We start from the raw sequence: 16721 nt of genomic DNA, 5'->3' as shown, positions 1-16721 counted from the left end.
GAGTTTCTTCACAGAATTGGAAAAAACTGCTTTAAAGTTCAGATGGAACTAAAAAAGAGCCCGCATTGCCAAGACAATCCTAAGTCAAAAGGACAAAGCCGGAGGCGTCACGCTACCTGACTTCAAACTATACTACAAGGCTACAGTAACCAAAACAGCATGGTACTGATACCAAAACAGAGATATAGACCAATGGAACAGAACGGAGTCCTCAGAAATAATGCCACACATCTACAACCATCTGATCTTTGACAAACCTGACAAAAACAAGAAATGGGGAAAGGATTCCCTATTTAATCAATGATGCTGGGAAAATTGGCTAGCCATAAGTAGAAAGCTGAAACTGGATCATTTCCTTACTCCTTATACGAAGATTAACTCAAGATGGATTAGAGACTTAAATGTTAGACCTAATACCATAAACACCCTAGAAGAAAATCTAGGTAGTACCATTCAGGACATAGGCATGGGCAAGGACTTCATGTCTAAAACACCAAAAGCAATGGCAGCAAAAGCCAAAATTGACAAATGGGATCTCATTAAACTACAGAGCTTCTGCACAGCAAAAGAAACTACCATCAGGGTGAACAGGCAACCTACAGAATGGGAGAAAATTTTTGCAATCTACTCATCGGACAAAGGGCTAATTTCCAGAATCTACAAAGAACTCAAACAAATATACAAGAAAAAAACAAACAACCCCATCCAAAAGTGGGCAAAGGATATGAACAGACATTTCTCAAAAGAAGACATTCATACAGCCAACAGACACATGAAAAAACGCTCATCATCACTTGCCATCAGAGAAATGCAAATCAAAACCACAATGAGATACCATCTCACACCAGTTAGAATGGCAATCATTAAAAAATCAGGAAACAACAGGTGTTGGAGAGGATGTGGAGAAATAGGAACACTTTTACACTGTTGGTGGGATTGTAAACCAATTCAACCATTATGGAAAACAGTATGGCAATTCCTCAAAGATCTAGAACTAGATGTACCATATGACCCAGCCATCCCACTACTGGGTATATACCCAAAGGATTATAAATTATGCTACTACAAAAACACATGCACACGTATGTTTATTGCGGCACTATTCACAATAGCAAAGACTTGGAATCAACCCAATTGTCCATCAGTGACAGACTGGATTAAGAAAATGTGGCACATATACACCATGGAATACTATGCAGCCATAAAAAACGATGAGTTTGCATCCTTTGTAGGGACATGGATGCAGCTAGAAACCATCATTCTTAGCAAACTATCACAAGAAGAGAAAACCAAACACCGCATGTTCTCACTCATAGGTGGGAACCGAACAATGAACTCACTTGGACTCGGGAAGGGGAACATCACATACTGGGGCCTATCATGGGGAGGGGGGAGGGGGGAGGAATTGCATTCGGGAGTTATACCTGATATAAATGATGAATTGATGAAAAAAAAATACTAAAGTGAGTACTTTACCTGTTAAATTACAATGTCATTGCATGTTGCCCTTCTCCTGTTTTGTCATACTTTTATCTCTCCCTTCTCCCCAGTTTTGCATCTTTTACATCTCTTTGCAGCTAAAGAGGCAATAAACAAGAACCTCCGTTTTAGGAAACATGGTATTTCCCCACTGCACAACCATGTGTTTATACTCTGTATATTCATCCCAAGACTGGATGAAAATCTTTCTGTCAAGGATCCTCCATAGAACACATCCACTGTTGGCCAGGTGTTGTAATTCACACCTGTAATCCCAGCACTTTGGGAGGCTGAAGAGGGTGGATCGCCTAAGGTCAGGAGTTTGAGACCAGCCAGGCCAACATGGTGAAACCCCATCTCTACTAAAAATACAGAAATTAGCAGGGTGTAGTGGCAGGTGCCTGTAGTCACAGTTTCTCAGGAGGCTGAGGCAGGAGAATCACTTGAACCCAGGAGATGGAGGTTGCAGTGAGCTGAGATCATGACATTGCAGTCCAGGCATCAAGAGTGAGACTCTGTCTCAAAAAAAAAGAAAAGAAAACACTAACTTTCATGTTTGCTATCGTTGTCTTTTCCTTGAAATGCTAAAGCAGTCGCTGAGGACTCTGCCTTTTATGGAATGTTGGTTTAATTGAGTCACATATAAATGGGACTTTCACACTCACTTTTCCACCAGCGGGGTTAGGGGTTAGATCTCTCTGTATACCCACTTATACTCACCTAAGGCCTTGTCTATGCTAATTGCTAATAATGACTTATGTATTAATAATTTTTAAGTAAGCTACCTAAATTGTCTCTAAAGATAATAACTAATAGAAAAGAGATGAAAACATCCAAAGAATATACATGGGGATTAGGAGGTCAATAGTATCATTGGCCTGACTGGAGGCTAAAGTCCATATGTGACAGGCAGATAAGATGTTAGGCAAATGGTAGATGTTCCCTTGCTGAGTTAATGATTATATCATAAAAGACAAAGAGGGGAGTAGAACGTAGCTAACGATATCCTTTTTAAGGAAAAAAAAAAAGGAGTATTCATGAACCTGGAATTTTCATATCTTGTTGAAACCCACCGGAAGAGCTCCTTTGCCTGAGACAAATCAATGCCTGCTATGGCAACAGGGACTTTCCCAAAGACAAACCTGAGGAAAGTGCAGACAACTTGAAGAGAGGATCAAGAGGATATCAGGCTTGAAAGAGACTTCAAGATGTTTGGGGTTTTAGGGAGGAAGAAGCTGTAGAGTGGTTTACATGTTTTATTAGTTGGCATTTCCAAGAAAACTGTAACAAATTTGATCTTAAATGAATTACAGATACTTTTCCTATGGGTTTGCTTCAACACTATTCACACACACACACACACACACACACACACACACAAATACAAACAAGCACACACACACCATAGACCACATACCAGTGCTTACATTCACCATTAAAAGTCATCATCAGATATGTAAAATCTAACAGGGAAATGTTTTTCCTTTCTTTCTTTTTTAGATACAGGGTCTCATGTATTACCCAGGTTGGAGTGCCCTATTATGGTCTTGGCTCACTGAGGCCTTGATCTCCTAACCTCAAGTGATCCTACCACCTCGGCCCCCAAGCAGCTAGGACTACAGGCCAGTGCCACCATGTGCAGCTATTTTTTTTGGTAGGGACAGGGTTTTTGTCATGTTGCCCAGGCTGGCCTAAACTCCTGGGCTCAAGCAATCCCCCCACTGAGGCTCCCAAAGTACTGGGATTATATGACCAAGCCATCACTTTCTAACTTGTGGAAACCTGGACCTACTTCTCTGAACCTCAATACAGAATGTTAGACTGAAATAATAAGGTGGAGACTACACTGTCTCACCTTTGTTGTATTTTACCAGTAGCTATTCCATAGATATGTCACTCTTTTGGAGTCTTTCTCTCTCGTTCCCTTGCCTTAAACTGACTATGTGATTTAGGTAGGTCTAATTTGCTTATTGACAGCAGACATTTTGATCTCACAAACTCTCTGTGACTCTGAAATCTGGAGCCCACAACTTCTCAATTTCTCCTTGTTTTCACTACAGTTTGGCTGTGGATTGCATCAAGGAAAGAGATGCTTAATTATAAAGAGAAAATGTTAAACGGAGTCATTATGTAAATAGCCAGGTTTAGGAAAGCCAAAAAGCAAACTAGGAAGGTAGGTCCTACTCTCAACAAGGGCTTCCAGTACTTCATTCAGGCAAGGAATCTTGCAATGAAAGATAAAGTCATCGGATTAACATTCAATTAACATGGCATTAAAGTTCTAAGAATGCACTAAACTTTTCTCTTTTATAATTATTTCCTATATAGTTGTTTGCTCCCAAATCACTATGCTTCTAAATAAAAAATCAGGGGATCGATAATTATATTACTCTTATTTTTAATAGTTGATAACACTAAATATTTAAAAGGTTAAATGGCTTGGTTAGGCCAGGCATGGTGGCTCACACCTGTAATCCCAGCACTCTGGGAAGCCGAGGTAAGCAGATCACCTGAGGTCAGAATTTCGAGACAAGTCTGGCCAACATGGTAAAACCCCATCTCTACTAAAAATACAAAATTTTGCTGGGTGTGGTGGCAGATGCCTGTAGTCCCAGCTACACAGGAGGCAGGAGAATCTCTTGAACCTGGGAGATGGAGGTTGTGGACATTGCACCAGACTACACTCCAACTTGGGCAACAGAGCAAAACTATGTCTCCAAAGTAAAAAATAAATAAACAATAGAGCATTATCATTATTATTATTATTTTAAAATAATAAATATTTTAGCTTGGCTAAAATAATATGGAAAATAAATAACAGTATTCAAATCAGCAATATTAAATGACAATAATTAGACTACAACATCTTAGGAAGCAAGACTCCACAAATAAATAATGAGCTAATTGTTTTAAATGGCCAAATATTCCAATGGACTAGGCACACCTAAAGTTTCTATCTCTGACAATTTCTAAGAAAAAAATTATTATGATATGCAGTATGTGAAAATGTGATTCTATATTCTAGGTAATCTGTTCAAATTATGACAAGAATCAAAATTGCAATTTGAATTGAATTAAAGTTCATGTACTGGAAGATTATGTATGTGATGGAAAATGTTCTTCATTAGGAAAAGCTATTTTTTAATTATTCAAACAGGCAAAATTCATACTACCAAATAGCATTATTCAAAACATACATAATTTCCAAGCACAGATTACCTGTGCTTTCAAAAAATACTAAATACTTTTCAGTTATTCTGTGTCAGGGAGACCCTTATTTAATAATCTCTCATAATTATCTTTACTGACAAGCTATGTCTACACAATATCAAACATCCAACTAACAGATGAAAACTGGAGTAATTTAGTAATTGTCACCAATTTTATGTTGATGTTGATGAGTTAAAACATCGATCTCACTCTGTTAACATAGTTTTCATTTTTCACTTAGATTTTGTGACTATATGCATACATTTGGACTTTGTGTGTCTAGACAACAAGAGAAAGAAAATTAATTTCTCTTTAATCTCACACATGAAGAGTAGTTTTATTGCCATCTGACGGTTTCAGAGAATTTTCCAAAAAGTTATTCTAATCCTTTTATGGTGATTAATTTATCTAATTCACATATGCTCAAAATCCACTTAACAACAGGAGCTCAAAAAGAGTAAAGTTAGAATAAACAGAATGATAATAGTCGGCTCTTTTAACAAAAATGTTACTCTTCCTGAAATTCCCTTTTGTTAAAACCACAGTAGAAACCACCAGAAATGATGGGCTGTTGGTCTTATTTCTTAAGCTTACCACTCCATTACAATAAACTGTTATGTCACAGATGATCAACATTTATTATGCCTGGATTACCATACATTCCAGACCCATTATGCAACATGTAATTTCACTGAAATTTTCATGTTCTGTTTTCTATTATTAATGATGTTGCACTGACATCAGATTACAGGTGCTTGTATGTGCTGGATACTAAGCATTTTATATGGATTAAAACCTTAAACCTCTCAGCTGCCTCTATTTTAGACATGAGGCCACTGTGGCCCATGCAAACTGAGTCACTTGCCCATAATGATTGATCTGCCAAGGGAATAAACTGGCATTCCAATTCCAGCAAGCAAGTTTTGGCTGGAGGAGTAAACAAGGTGTACATTCAAAAGGTCAGAGAACCATTTTGCCCAGAAGAAACCACAACTTAAGTTGTAGCTGAAAGGAGTGGAGAGCTCAGAATATTTTGTCAGCAATGTTTGTAAGCAGGAAAATACAAAATGTAAAGCTGCAGCCACCATCACAAGTGAAACTCTACGGAGACAGATGAGGAAATAACAATTTGGGTATTTTTTTACAAGTCATTCAAAGCCATCTTCTCTGGAAATCTGTTTTAGCTGTCTGAAATAAATAAATAAATAAATAAATGACCCTTTATTACTTTCTTGTGTCAAAACAGTGTATCTTTTGAATATGCTATTTAAGACAATTTACCATGGGACTATATTAACTTGATGCATAATGTCAAATTTGCAGAATGTCCCTGAGTGTGGTGGCTCATGTCTGTAATCCCAGAATTCTAGAGTCTGAGATGGTGGATCACTTGAGGCTAGGATCTCCAGACCAGCCTGGGCAACATGGGAAGGCTGAACTCTTTAAAAAACGTAAAAACTAAGGCCGGGCGCGGTGGCTCAAGCCTGTAATCCCAGCACTTTGGGAGGCCGAGACGGGCGGATCACGAGGTCAGGAGATCGAGACCATCCTGGCTAACACGGTGAAACCCCGTCTCTACTAAAAAATACAAAAAACTAGCCGGGCGAGGTGGCGGCGCCTGTAGTCCCAGCTACTCGGGAGGCTGAGGCAGGAGAATGGTGTGAACCCGGGAGGCGGAGCTTGCAGTGAGCTGAGATCCGGCCACTGCACTCCAGTCCGGGCGACAGAGCAAGACTCCGTCTCAGAAAAAAAAAAAAAAAAAGTAAAACCTTGCCAGTCATGATGGCTGAAAATTGTAACATAAATCTAATAGGGGATATTTTTTTCATTGGTTCTTTGTGGATCACTTGAGGTCAGGAGTTTGAGACAAGCCTGACTAACATGGTGAAACCCCATCTCTACAAAAACTAGCTGGGCATGGTGATGTATGCCTGTAATCCCAGCTACTCAGGAGGCTGAGGCAGGAGAATCACTTCATCATGGGAGGCGGAGGTTGCTATGAGTAGATATCACACCATCGCACTCCTGCCTGGACAACAAGAGCAAAACTCTTTCTCAAAAAAAAAAAAAAAAAAAAAAAAAAAAAGTCTACTATTTTCTAATTTGCAGGAACCTGGACACGACATGCTTCTTCTCTAAAGCTTGATATAGTACTAGTCTATAGTCCCAGACACTCAGGAGCCTGAAGTGATAGAATCACTGTGCCCAGGAGTTTGAGGCTGCAGTGAGTGAGCTATGTGCCACTGAACTATAGCCTGGGCAACAGTGCAAGATCCCGTTCAGAGACAAGGTAACTATCACTCAAATTTTAGAAGGGAAATTTTTTAAATATCTGGCAAATATCTGCCCTGAAAGAGTAATCTATATAGTCTCCTTGGCATTCTTGAGGAAGGCAAAAACTCTAAGTGCTCAAGAGTGTTTTCAACTAGAAATTATTGGAAGTAGAACCCCAGAATGGAGATGGGATCAGAAGGCTCGAAACCTAACAACTTCAGTGACTCTGAACTTTGTTTTCAGAGTACCACTTCTTTATGAATTTCAAATAATATCACAAATCTCTGCAAACTTAATAAGCTTGGAACAACACACATTTACTCTTTTACAGTTTCTTCAGAGTTTCTTCTATGGGCAAAGGTTTCTTCCAAAGGTAGAGTTTCTTCCACGGGTCACAGTTTCTTCCACGGGGATAGAATCAAGGTGTTAGAGAGCTGTTGGGCTCCTTTCTGGAAGCTCTAAGGAAAAATCAGTTTCCCTGTCTCTTCTAGCTTCTAAAGGCTATTGCCTACATTCTTGTTCCTGGCTCTGTCATACTCAAAGCCAGGTATCTCCTTCATACACTGCGTTTCTCCAGCTCTGATCTCCTTTTGAGCCTTCTGCATCCACATTGGAGGGTCTCTGTTAATACACTCTGCTCAATCAGATAGCCAAGGATATTTCTCTCTATTGGAAGGTCTGCTGATCAAGAAACAGAATTCCATCTACAATCTTAATCCCCTTTGCCATTTGAAATAAGTATTTAAAGCAGCATATTGAAGAAGTCAGGTGCCATGCTTAGTAACCTATTGAAGAAGTCAGGTGCCATGCCTAGTAACCTATTCCCAGGTTCCAGGAATGAGGGGTGAAGGCAGGAGGGAGGCCATGCACATCTCTGAAGGACCATGATTCTTCTGCCTACAAGTACCTATCTCTCAAAATTAGAAATGTTTGTATCTCTTGTAATCTCAGTCTCTAAGGCTTGCCTGACATATAATTGTTTCTCAAAAATATTTTGGACAGTGAAGTGAAGTAGTGCCTGCTCATTCCAGACACCTTGTGGTGAAAACTGTCCTTCTCCCCCTGCCAACTGGTATACCCAAGAGCAGGCCCAGTTTTATCTCTTCTTACTCTTGAGCCAAATGAGCCAATCAAAACTAGACCCAGGAATTTTTACTATGGAATTATGGAACTTGTCCCTCACTGGTGGTATTGAGAAAAACAAAATACATCTAATGAAAACTGCAGAGATCCCCTTTACACACCATGTAAAGCAAGTCTATTTCCAGAAAGAAGCAAAGAAACAGAGGTAAGATTGATGATGTCCTTAGATTCATTGCTTCCAGGTGACTCTAAAGTCTAGCTACATATCTGCCATTCTCCCAATCTGATTTCTCAACTTTTGCAGTAAGTTTGGATATCTCACAACCATTCTAATAAATTTCAATTTTTCCCTCAATGCCAGATTGAGGCTAGGTTATTTTTTATCAGCTAGACACAGTCCAACACGCCTTGCCTAATGCAGAAATACCAGAAAAGTTTGTAAGACTTCCTGAAAAGATGGGAGATATTCAAGGATGAAAACCATGCTACAAATTATATCTTGAATTAGATCCAGTGCTGTCCATAAGAGAATTGATTCATTTTTTGTGTGTGAAAACACTAGCAAAACCATTTGACTTTATAGTTTCTTTCCCTGTTGTTCATCTGCCACCCTTTCATCTTAAGTAGCTTGTCCACCCCACAAATTGCCATGGTCAGCAGCTCTGGATAACATAAAAACATTTATGGTTCCAGTCCAAAGGCTTATGCCAGTAATCCCAGCATTTTGGCAGGCCGAGGTGAGAGAGCACTTGAGACCAAGACCAGCCAGAGCAACATAGTGACACCCTATTTCTACAAAATAGTAAAATAAAATATATTAGCTAGGTGTGGTGGTCTGTAGTCCCAGGTACTCAGAAAGCAGAGATGAAACAATTCTCTGAGCCCAGGAAGTCAACACTGCAGTGAACTATGATTGCACCACTGCACTTCAGCCTGGGTGACAGAACGAGACCCTGTCTCTAAAAAAAAGAAAATAAAATAAAAGAGCTTTTATGATATGGCACTGACAGAAACAGCAAATGGCAAAGCAGAGCTTCTGTTACCATGCCACACACTGTTATTACCTAAGTAGTAATAACAGCAACGATTGGCATGTAGCTGCTTAACATAGATTTGTGTGTTCTAATGTTCCATTCATCAGATGCTAATAGATGAATCCCTTCTATAGCCCAAATATTCTTCAGGACACAGTTCAACAATTTACAGCTTCCATCCAGATTTCCTGAAAATGTAATTTGTCCCTGAGCTGTCACAGAACTTTCTTTGTTCCTTCACCTGGATGCTATGACTTATTATCTACCTCTTTGTTTAGTAATTTTCCAAATTTCTGCAGGTCAATGTCCATGTCATGTCTGTTTACATTTCATCACAGAGCTCCAAGTTTCACCAAATGGGTCCTAAATCAATAATTGTGGCATGTTTACTTAAGTAATAGAATTCAAAGTCTCAGGTTTCAAAAAGACGATACAGACACCTTGCATTCAATCATCTGCTCTGTTTTTTAATATCTTCCTTTTTCAATTGTATTGCTAGGAAAAAAAAAAACAGAATTTAATGTCTCTAGAAATCATAATGGCATTTGCTGTTATCCTACAATGGAAGAAACAATGATAGTGACTTTCTTTTCTGTTTTTCTTTTTTTGAGACAGTGTCTCACTATGCAATGAAGACTAGAGTGCAGTGGTATAATCTTGAGTCACTGCAACCTCCCTCTGCCTCTCAGGTTCAAGCAATTCTCCTGCCTCAGCCTCCTGAGTAGTGTGGATTAAAGGCATGAACCACCACACCCAGCTAATTTTGTGTACTTTTAGTAAAGAAGGGGTTTCAGCATATTGGCTAGGCTGGTCAGAAACTCCGGACCTCAAGTGATCCACCCACCTCGGCCTCCTAAACATGAGAGGTATTAGCCACTGCGCCTGGGAAATAATGACTTTCACTTATATATTTCTTTTAATTCCATGATGAAGAATGGAAAGGCTCCTTGCCCCTGAAATCTTTCAAGAATAAGACCTTAAGATGTATGTCCAAGGATACAGAGAAAAAGTACAGGTGTAGGTCACTCAGGAAGTGGTTCCTTGGCTCTGTCTATTCTTCAAGGCAACCTAGACTTGATTATGGCTTTTTCTCTTCCAAGCTTTATATTTAATACAACACCTTGTCTGAGCAAGTACTTCAAAATGTGTCTTTTTATTTTTCTCTTACTTTTTAACCTCACTTCTAACAATACTAAAGGTTCTCATTAAAATCCTGAAGTGTTTCCACAGATTGCCTTTCTGTCTTCAGTCTCCTTGGTGATCAAGAGAAATCTCAAATTGTAGTGCCATCCCCTCAGTATGAACTGACATAAACTTACTGTGTGAGACTGGAACTTCTCAGCTTGACTTTCATAACTTATGTTTAATCAAGGTACCAAGCCATATTCTGCATTGCTTCCTCAAAATACTCACTCATAGTGACCCCCCTCTTTTTCGCTGGTTCTTTCTCTCTGCCTCTCTGACACATGTAGACACAAACACACACTTTCTCTCTCTCTCTCAAACACACACACACACACACACACACAGCATGCAGATTCAGTCTCCAACTGTTCCTTGTCAACAATATCCCATGTGTCCTACTAGAGCTTCTGACTAGCTGCACTGATTTTAACCTTATTTGAGCACCTATCAAAAGGTTAAATACGTAATTTAAGTTAATTAATTAACTGTCATCTAGACAGCAAAGAGAAATTTATAATCTATAAAATTTAAATAAAGAAATTTGTAAGGTATAGCTAATTACAAATATAGAAATTTGTAATTAGGTATAAAGACTCAAGACTAAGCTTAGTAGATCATGATGACAATTTCAATGAAAAGATTCACCTTCAGCAAGACCTGATTTATTTTAAAGGGAATTATAAAAAGTACTGCTTTCTACAGAAAAATAATTATGCTTCATAAAACTATTGTACTATAAAGAAACTATTGTACTATAAAGATTCACCTTCAGCAAGACCTGATTTATTTAAAAGGGAATTATAAAAAGTACTGCTTTCTACAGAAAAATAATTATGCTTCATAAAACTATTGTACTATAAAGAAATTGCCAAAACATTTTCTCATCCAAGTTATTTCTTAAATTTAAGGATAAATATTTACCTGAAATAAAGTCTATTTTTGCATTTTTAAATATATCTACACATTTTATAAAAGCAGAAATGTAGAAATTTTAGCAGATCTGATCAAGGCACAAAGACAAAGCTAAGCAAAAAAAGTAGAGATTTTGAGTGGTCGGAGTAGAATTCTGAATTCCAAATAATAATATTACTATCTATTCTGCTAAAAAAAAAGCACCGAAACGAATTGAGATACTGCCTAAGAGAAGGTCTTTGGAGAGAATCAGTGTGATGCCAACATTTCAATATGTTGTTGTGAATGCAGAGTTCATTCACTTAGTGAATGACTGATAATTAAACTTTAGTCTGGCTATTCTTCCTAGGAAATCTGAATTTGAAAACTATATACACATAAAGCTATTCATGTTTTGTTAGCATTGGGTTAATATATTAAATGTTATTGTGTTTACAGACTTTCATTGGTATTTTATAGAAAAAAGAGGAAATTTTTAAAAACAGAAACACATAAGTCTCTAATGTAGCTAGAATCATCTGACTATATTTTATCATATGATTGTAGTGGGTATTGGAAGAAAACAAAGTCCAAATTTACATTAAGAAAATGGATTCTAAACTATGAAATAAAACCATTGTATGAACTATCTCTTACTTATATATTAAAAAAATAAAGTTTTTCTTTGACAACTCAAGGTGCCAATATCTCAAGTCATTATGGCATAAAGAACCGTTTTCTCTATCTTTCAGTTTGTAAACTGGAACCTGAGAGTGTATTTAATTCTATTGTTTTTCTATAGATTCATTCCTATACAGATGATTCAGCTATAACATGCAACAATATATGCTCATATTAATTTTCATCTGCAAATAAACCTATAAAACATTAATTAGGCAATATATGAAAATAATTAAAGTCACTATTGATAGTTTTGTCCATCCAGTTGATGGTCCAATATGTACAAGTGGAACACGGGGTAAGCTGCTGCAAGAACTGCATTTGGAATATGAAAAATAAATTAAAATAAAATAAACAGGTTATAGAAAAGATCATGCACGAGACCTTACACAATCCTCCTGGCAAATGTCTCTACACCCTGCACAAGAGGTATTGTTTTTTGTTCCAATGAGGTACTCACCATCTTCCGTGGGCACGTAAATGTTTAAGTAAAGGCAATCTTCATTTTGATCTTGAACATAGGTCATCAAAGTATCCAAATTGAGAGTAAACCAGATGGGCATCATGTCATGCAATAAGAATCTCTCATCCAGGTGCTGAGGGCACACAGCAGCAAACTGAGTAGCATTTCGGATGCCAGTCCAGGAGGACGGGGATTCTGGGGGCTGAAACCGCCTCTCTCCAGTGGGGGGTGAGGCATAGGGGACCCCTAAGTACTGCTCCACTGGACCCAAGATCTCACTGGGTAATGGTGTTCTTAGGCCCCTGATTTTGCCATAATTTGTGTTAATAACTGGATACTGTGATTGGCTGTCAATGAGGGTGAACTTGATGGCAAGAGCAGTTATCCAAAAGAGGACATTGGAGTTTAACATGACACAGACCGAGGTGAAAAACAAAGGGAGCCATAGCAGTCCCTGGTGCCGCAACATGGTTCAAATCCACATCCACATCCGAAGCTGTATCAGTGAGGTGGCTCCAAGGAGACAAAGTTCAGAGGTGAGCCTGCAAAGAGACAAGGCTTTCAAAAACTCTAATGCAACCTAATGAGCCTGCAAAGAGACAAGGCTTTCAAAAACTCCAATGCAACCTAAAGCAGACAAGAATAATGAAGCCACACAATGACCACCTAGAACGCTGGCTGGCTCTTCCATGAAACCCTCAACATCTCTCTATGAAATTCCTATTCATTTGTATAGGAATGTGTATAGTGCCATCTCCAGATAGTCAGCAATATCAAAAACATCACTTGTCTTTATTTTTTAATTTTTTTTTGGAGATGGTGTCTTGCTATATTGCCAAAGCTTCAGGGCAGTGATGCTATCACAGCTTACTGCAGCCTCCAACTCCTGGGCTAAAGCCATCCTCCCACCTCAGCCTCCTGAGTAGCTAGGACTACCAGCATGCACCAGTATGTCCAGGAGATTCACTGGATTTTTTGTAGACATAGGTGTCCCTGTGTTATCCAGGCTGGCCTAAAGGGATCCTCCTCAATCAAACTTTCAAAGTGTTAGGATTATAGGCATGAGTCACCATGCCTAGTGTCTATCACTTTTTAAAATTCTGGCTGTACATCCTATCACCTGGAACAATGCCTGATATTTAGAAAACACTCAACACATCTGTGTTGAATGAACAAACAGATGTTCAAGAATTATACAGGTTATGCAGGTGATAATAAGGACACCTACCAATTTCACTATTGTTTACCAGATTGGTTATCAATACTTGGGTACTCCCAAAATAACTTTTTATCAAATGTTTAAGGCAATTTTCACTTTTTCCTAAGGGGAAATGCCTGCAGATCTAAAAGTTTTCAAGTAGGAGCAAAACAGAAGGATGCATCCAGGCCAATCTGTCATTATGATGTGGAGATTTATCATGCTGCAAGGGGAAAATCATCAAACAAAATGAGTATAGTCTTTGGACACAAATTTTCCTTGTTCTAGTCAAGTTCATATATATATGAATATATATATATATAGGCTACATATTTCGCTGTTCTGAATCTCAGTTTCTTGGAAAACAGAACTGTGCAAGATGGTGCATTTCAAGTACATGCTGCAGTGCTGGTTTCTTGAAGACTTCTTTCACAATTGAAAGTGTTGATACGATTATCCTCACTTTCCAGTAAGCCACTGCATGCCTGAGAGGGTATCCTCTTCACCCTATAGCCCATTTAAAAAAGCTGAGGCTACATTTAAGATACTTTCCCATTGAGCCTGAAGTCAACTATTAAAGATTCACTACCTCAATTTGTCTCTACATGAATAATATGACTATCCCTAGAGAAATCGCTGCTCCTGTGACAATAAAAGAATGCTGTGCAGCAATGGACAGTATGTTAAATGAGCTTCTAGGGACAGAAACCATTTCACTAGTTGTCACAAGGAGGGTGCATTTAGAGTATTCATCATCTCAAAGTATGCAAATGTGTTTCCAAGGAATTTGTGGGTTATTCAGAGCATTTACATCAGAAAATATTTATCCATTTCATTTAAGTAATCAGTTGAACAGAATACATCACATGGCTTGTTTTTTAATGAAACATATTGGAATTGGATCTATCACAGAATAATAATACCTTGGGGGGAAATTCCACAGTACATGACATCCTGGGAAAAGTTCACCAGAGTTGGATGAAAATGCACTGAAAATCTGGATTGTAACTTTGAAAGTGACAAGTAGCATCTCACCACATGACTGATTCAAGTGTTTGCTTCTATCTCTGAATTCTACTGTAGACAACACTTGGATGTGTGCCATACAGCAATCCCATTTCTGAATAATTAAGAGACAGACAAGAAAAACAAAGAGGTGATGTCGTGTTTGCTTCTTTCCTGAAAGATTTTTAACTAGAGGTAGCTGTTACTTTCAGAACCTTCCCCATGAGAATAGGTGAGATCATCAATTTTTAAAAAAACTTTTATTTTGGCTTCAGGGATAGCTGTACAAGTTTGCCATACAGGTAAACTTATGTCACAGTGGTTAGTTGTACTGATTATTTCATCACCCAGGTACTAGGCCTCATGCCCAATAAATATTTTTCCTAATCTTCTACCTCCTTCCACTGCCCACCCTGCAATATGCTCCTTTTTCTATTGTTTCCTTCTTTATGTTCATAAGTTCTCATATTTTAAGCTCTCACTTAAAAGTGAGAATATGCAGTATTTGGTCTACTGTTTCTGCATTAGTTTGCTAGGGATAATACCTTCCAGTTCCATCCATGTTCCTGCAAAGGACGTAATCTCATTATTTTTTATCACTATTTATGGATATTACATATATCCATGGTATATATAAAACACATTTTCTTTATCCAATCTGCCATTGATGGGCATTTAGGTTGATTCCATGTCTTTGCTATTGTGAACAGTGAGGCCATTAACTTGTAATTCAGATAAACCTGTATCCTGGGATGCTATCTGTGTGAACTGAGGGAAGCAAATCAACCACTGCAGACTGCTTAGAAAGGTAAAATAGTGTGTCCCAACTGCTTCATGAAATTGTGCAGAGCAGGAAGGGAGAACATATAGGCAAAGGCTGAAGAGCACAGAAGATGCCCTCAATGTAGGCAACACGCTGCCATGTACAATACAGACCTGCCAGAAAGACTTCTGGGTGCAGGGACACAAGTTGCTATTAGCTCCCTGTTAGTACCAAAAAGGATGGCCACAGGTCATTGTAATTCTTTAGGCCTCACCTTACCAATCTACTCTTTGGCATTTTACATACTATCTAATTGTAAATTAGATACTATCTAGTTGTAAATAATTAGGTATTACACACTATCCCAGGTTGGGATTAAACGAGATAGTATGTAACCTCAAAGTATTGCACAGTCACTGAAACAGATAGCTCAAGTGGAATTCAGTGGGAAGTTGTCTTCCCAGGTTTATAAAGTCAGTTTCATAAGGAATCCCAACCCATGTCTTAAATTCTCAGAATCAATGTGAGTGAGACTATGAGTCGCATATTTGTTGTGCCTGACCCAGTTGTATGGTCAAATCCCTCCCCTGTCTAAATCTATAACCCACAAAGTTCTCATGGGCAGTGAATGATTATAAAAAAGCAGCACACTAAGAAGATAAACTCAAGGGCACCTGTACACTTCCTAATTCTAAGTTAGGCATTCACAATATTCCTAGGTTGAGAGCTATCTTTTTTTATTCCCTCAGTTTTTGAAATTTAGCAAATTTGCAAAAAAAAAAAAAAAAAAAAAAATGCTATAATCTGAAGTCCAGCATTGCAGCATCTCAGCACAAATGAAAATATGAACCACATGATTCTTTGTTGTGGAGATGCTGCCTCTATATTGTATGGTATTTTGCAGCATCCCCAGTTTCTACTCATAGATGATGGTGGCACCTCCTACCCAGTTTTAACTATGGAAAATGTCTCCGGACAGTGATAAATGAACCCTGGTGGCCAAAATCACCCACAAGTGAGCATTACTGGTCTAAGCCATCAAGCATAAAATGATAGTGGCCGTGCAAGTGATTAAGTAACTGTAGGTACATTTAGAGAATACCACAAAGACACATGCACACGTATGTTTATTGCGGCACTATTCACAATAGCAAAGACTTGGAATCAACCCAAATGTCCATCAGTGACAGACTGGATTAAGAAAATGTGGCACATATACACCATGGAATACTATGCAGCCATAAAAAAGGATGAGTTTGCATCCTTTGTAGGGACATGGATGCAGCTGGAAACCATCATTCTTAGCAAACTATCACAAGAAGAGAAAACCAAACACCGCATGTTCTCACTCATAGGTGGGAACTGAACAATGAGCTCACTTGGACTCGGGAAGGGGAACATCACATAATGGGGCCTATCATGGGGAGGGGGGAGGGGGGAGGGATTGCATTGGGG

General features: G+C 38.5%; 1 protein-coding gene across 1 annotated transcript in view; it reads right to left on the bottom strand.

Moving 5' to 3' along the window:
* Positions 1-1935: 1935 nt before the first annotated feature.
* The window catches only part of LOC113219575 (neuroligin-4, Y-linked-like), a 90519-nt gene continuing 75733 nt past the window's right edge, over positions 1936-16721 (bottom strand). Inside the window, exons 3-4 of the mRNA XM_026448666.2 lie at positions 12298-12842; positions 1936-1994 (exon numbers count right to left, since the gene is read on the bottom strand). Of these exons, the coding sequence (XP_026304451.1) occupies positions 1981-1994; positions 12298-12769 (486 nt within the window). The 5' untranslated portion in view covers positions 12770-12842 and the 3' untranslated portion in view covers positions 1936-1980. The remainder of the gene's footprint in view (positions 1995-12297; positions 12843-16721) is intronic.

This window comes from Piliocolobus tephrosceles, chromosome Y (assembly GCF_002776525.5).
Source record: "Piliocolobus tephrosceles isolate RC106 chromosome Y, ASM277652v3, whole genome shotgun sequence".
Classification (NCBI taxonomy): Eukaryota; Metazoa; Chordata; class Mammalia; order Primates; family Cercopithecidae; genus Piliocolobus; species Piliocolobus tephrosceles.
Note: the sequence above shows the minus strand (reverse complement) of the source record. Positions and strands in the feature narration are given on the sequence as shown.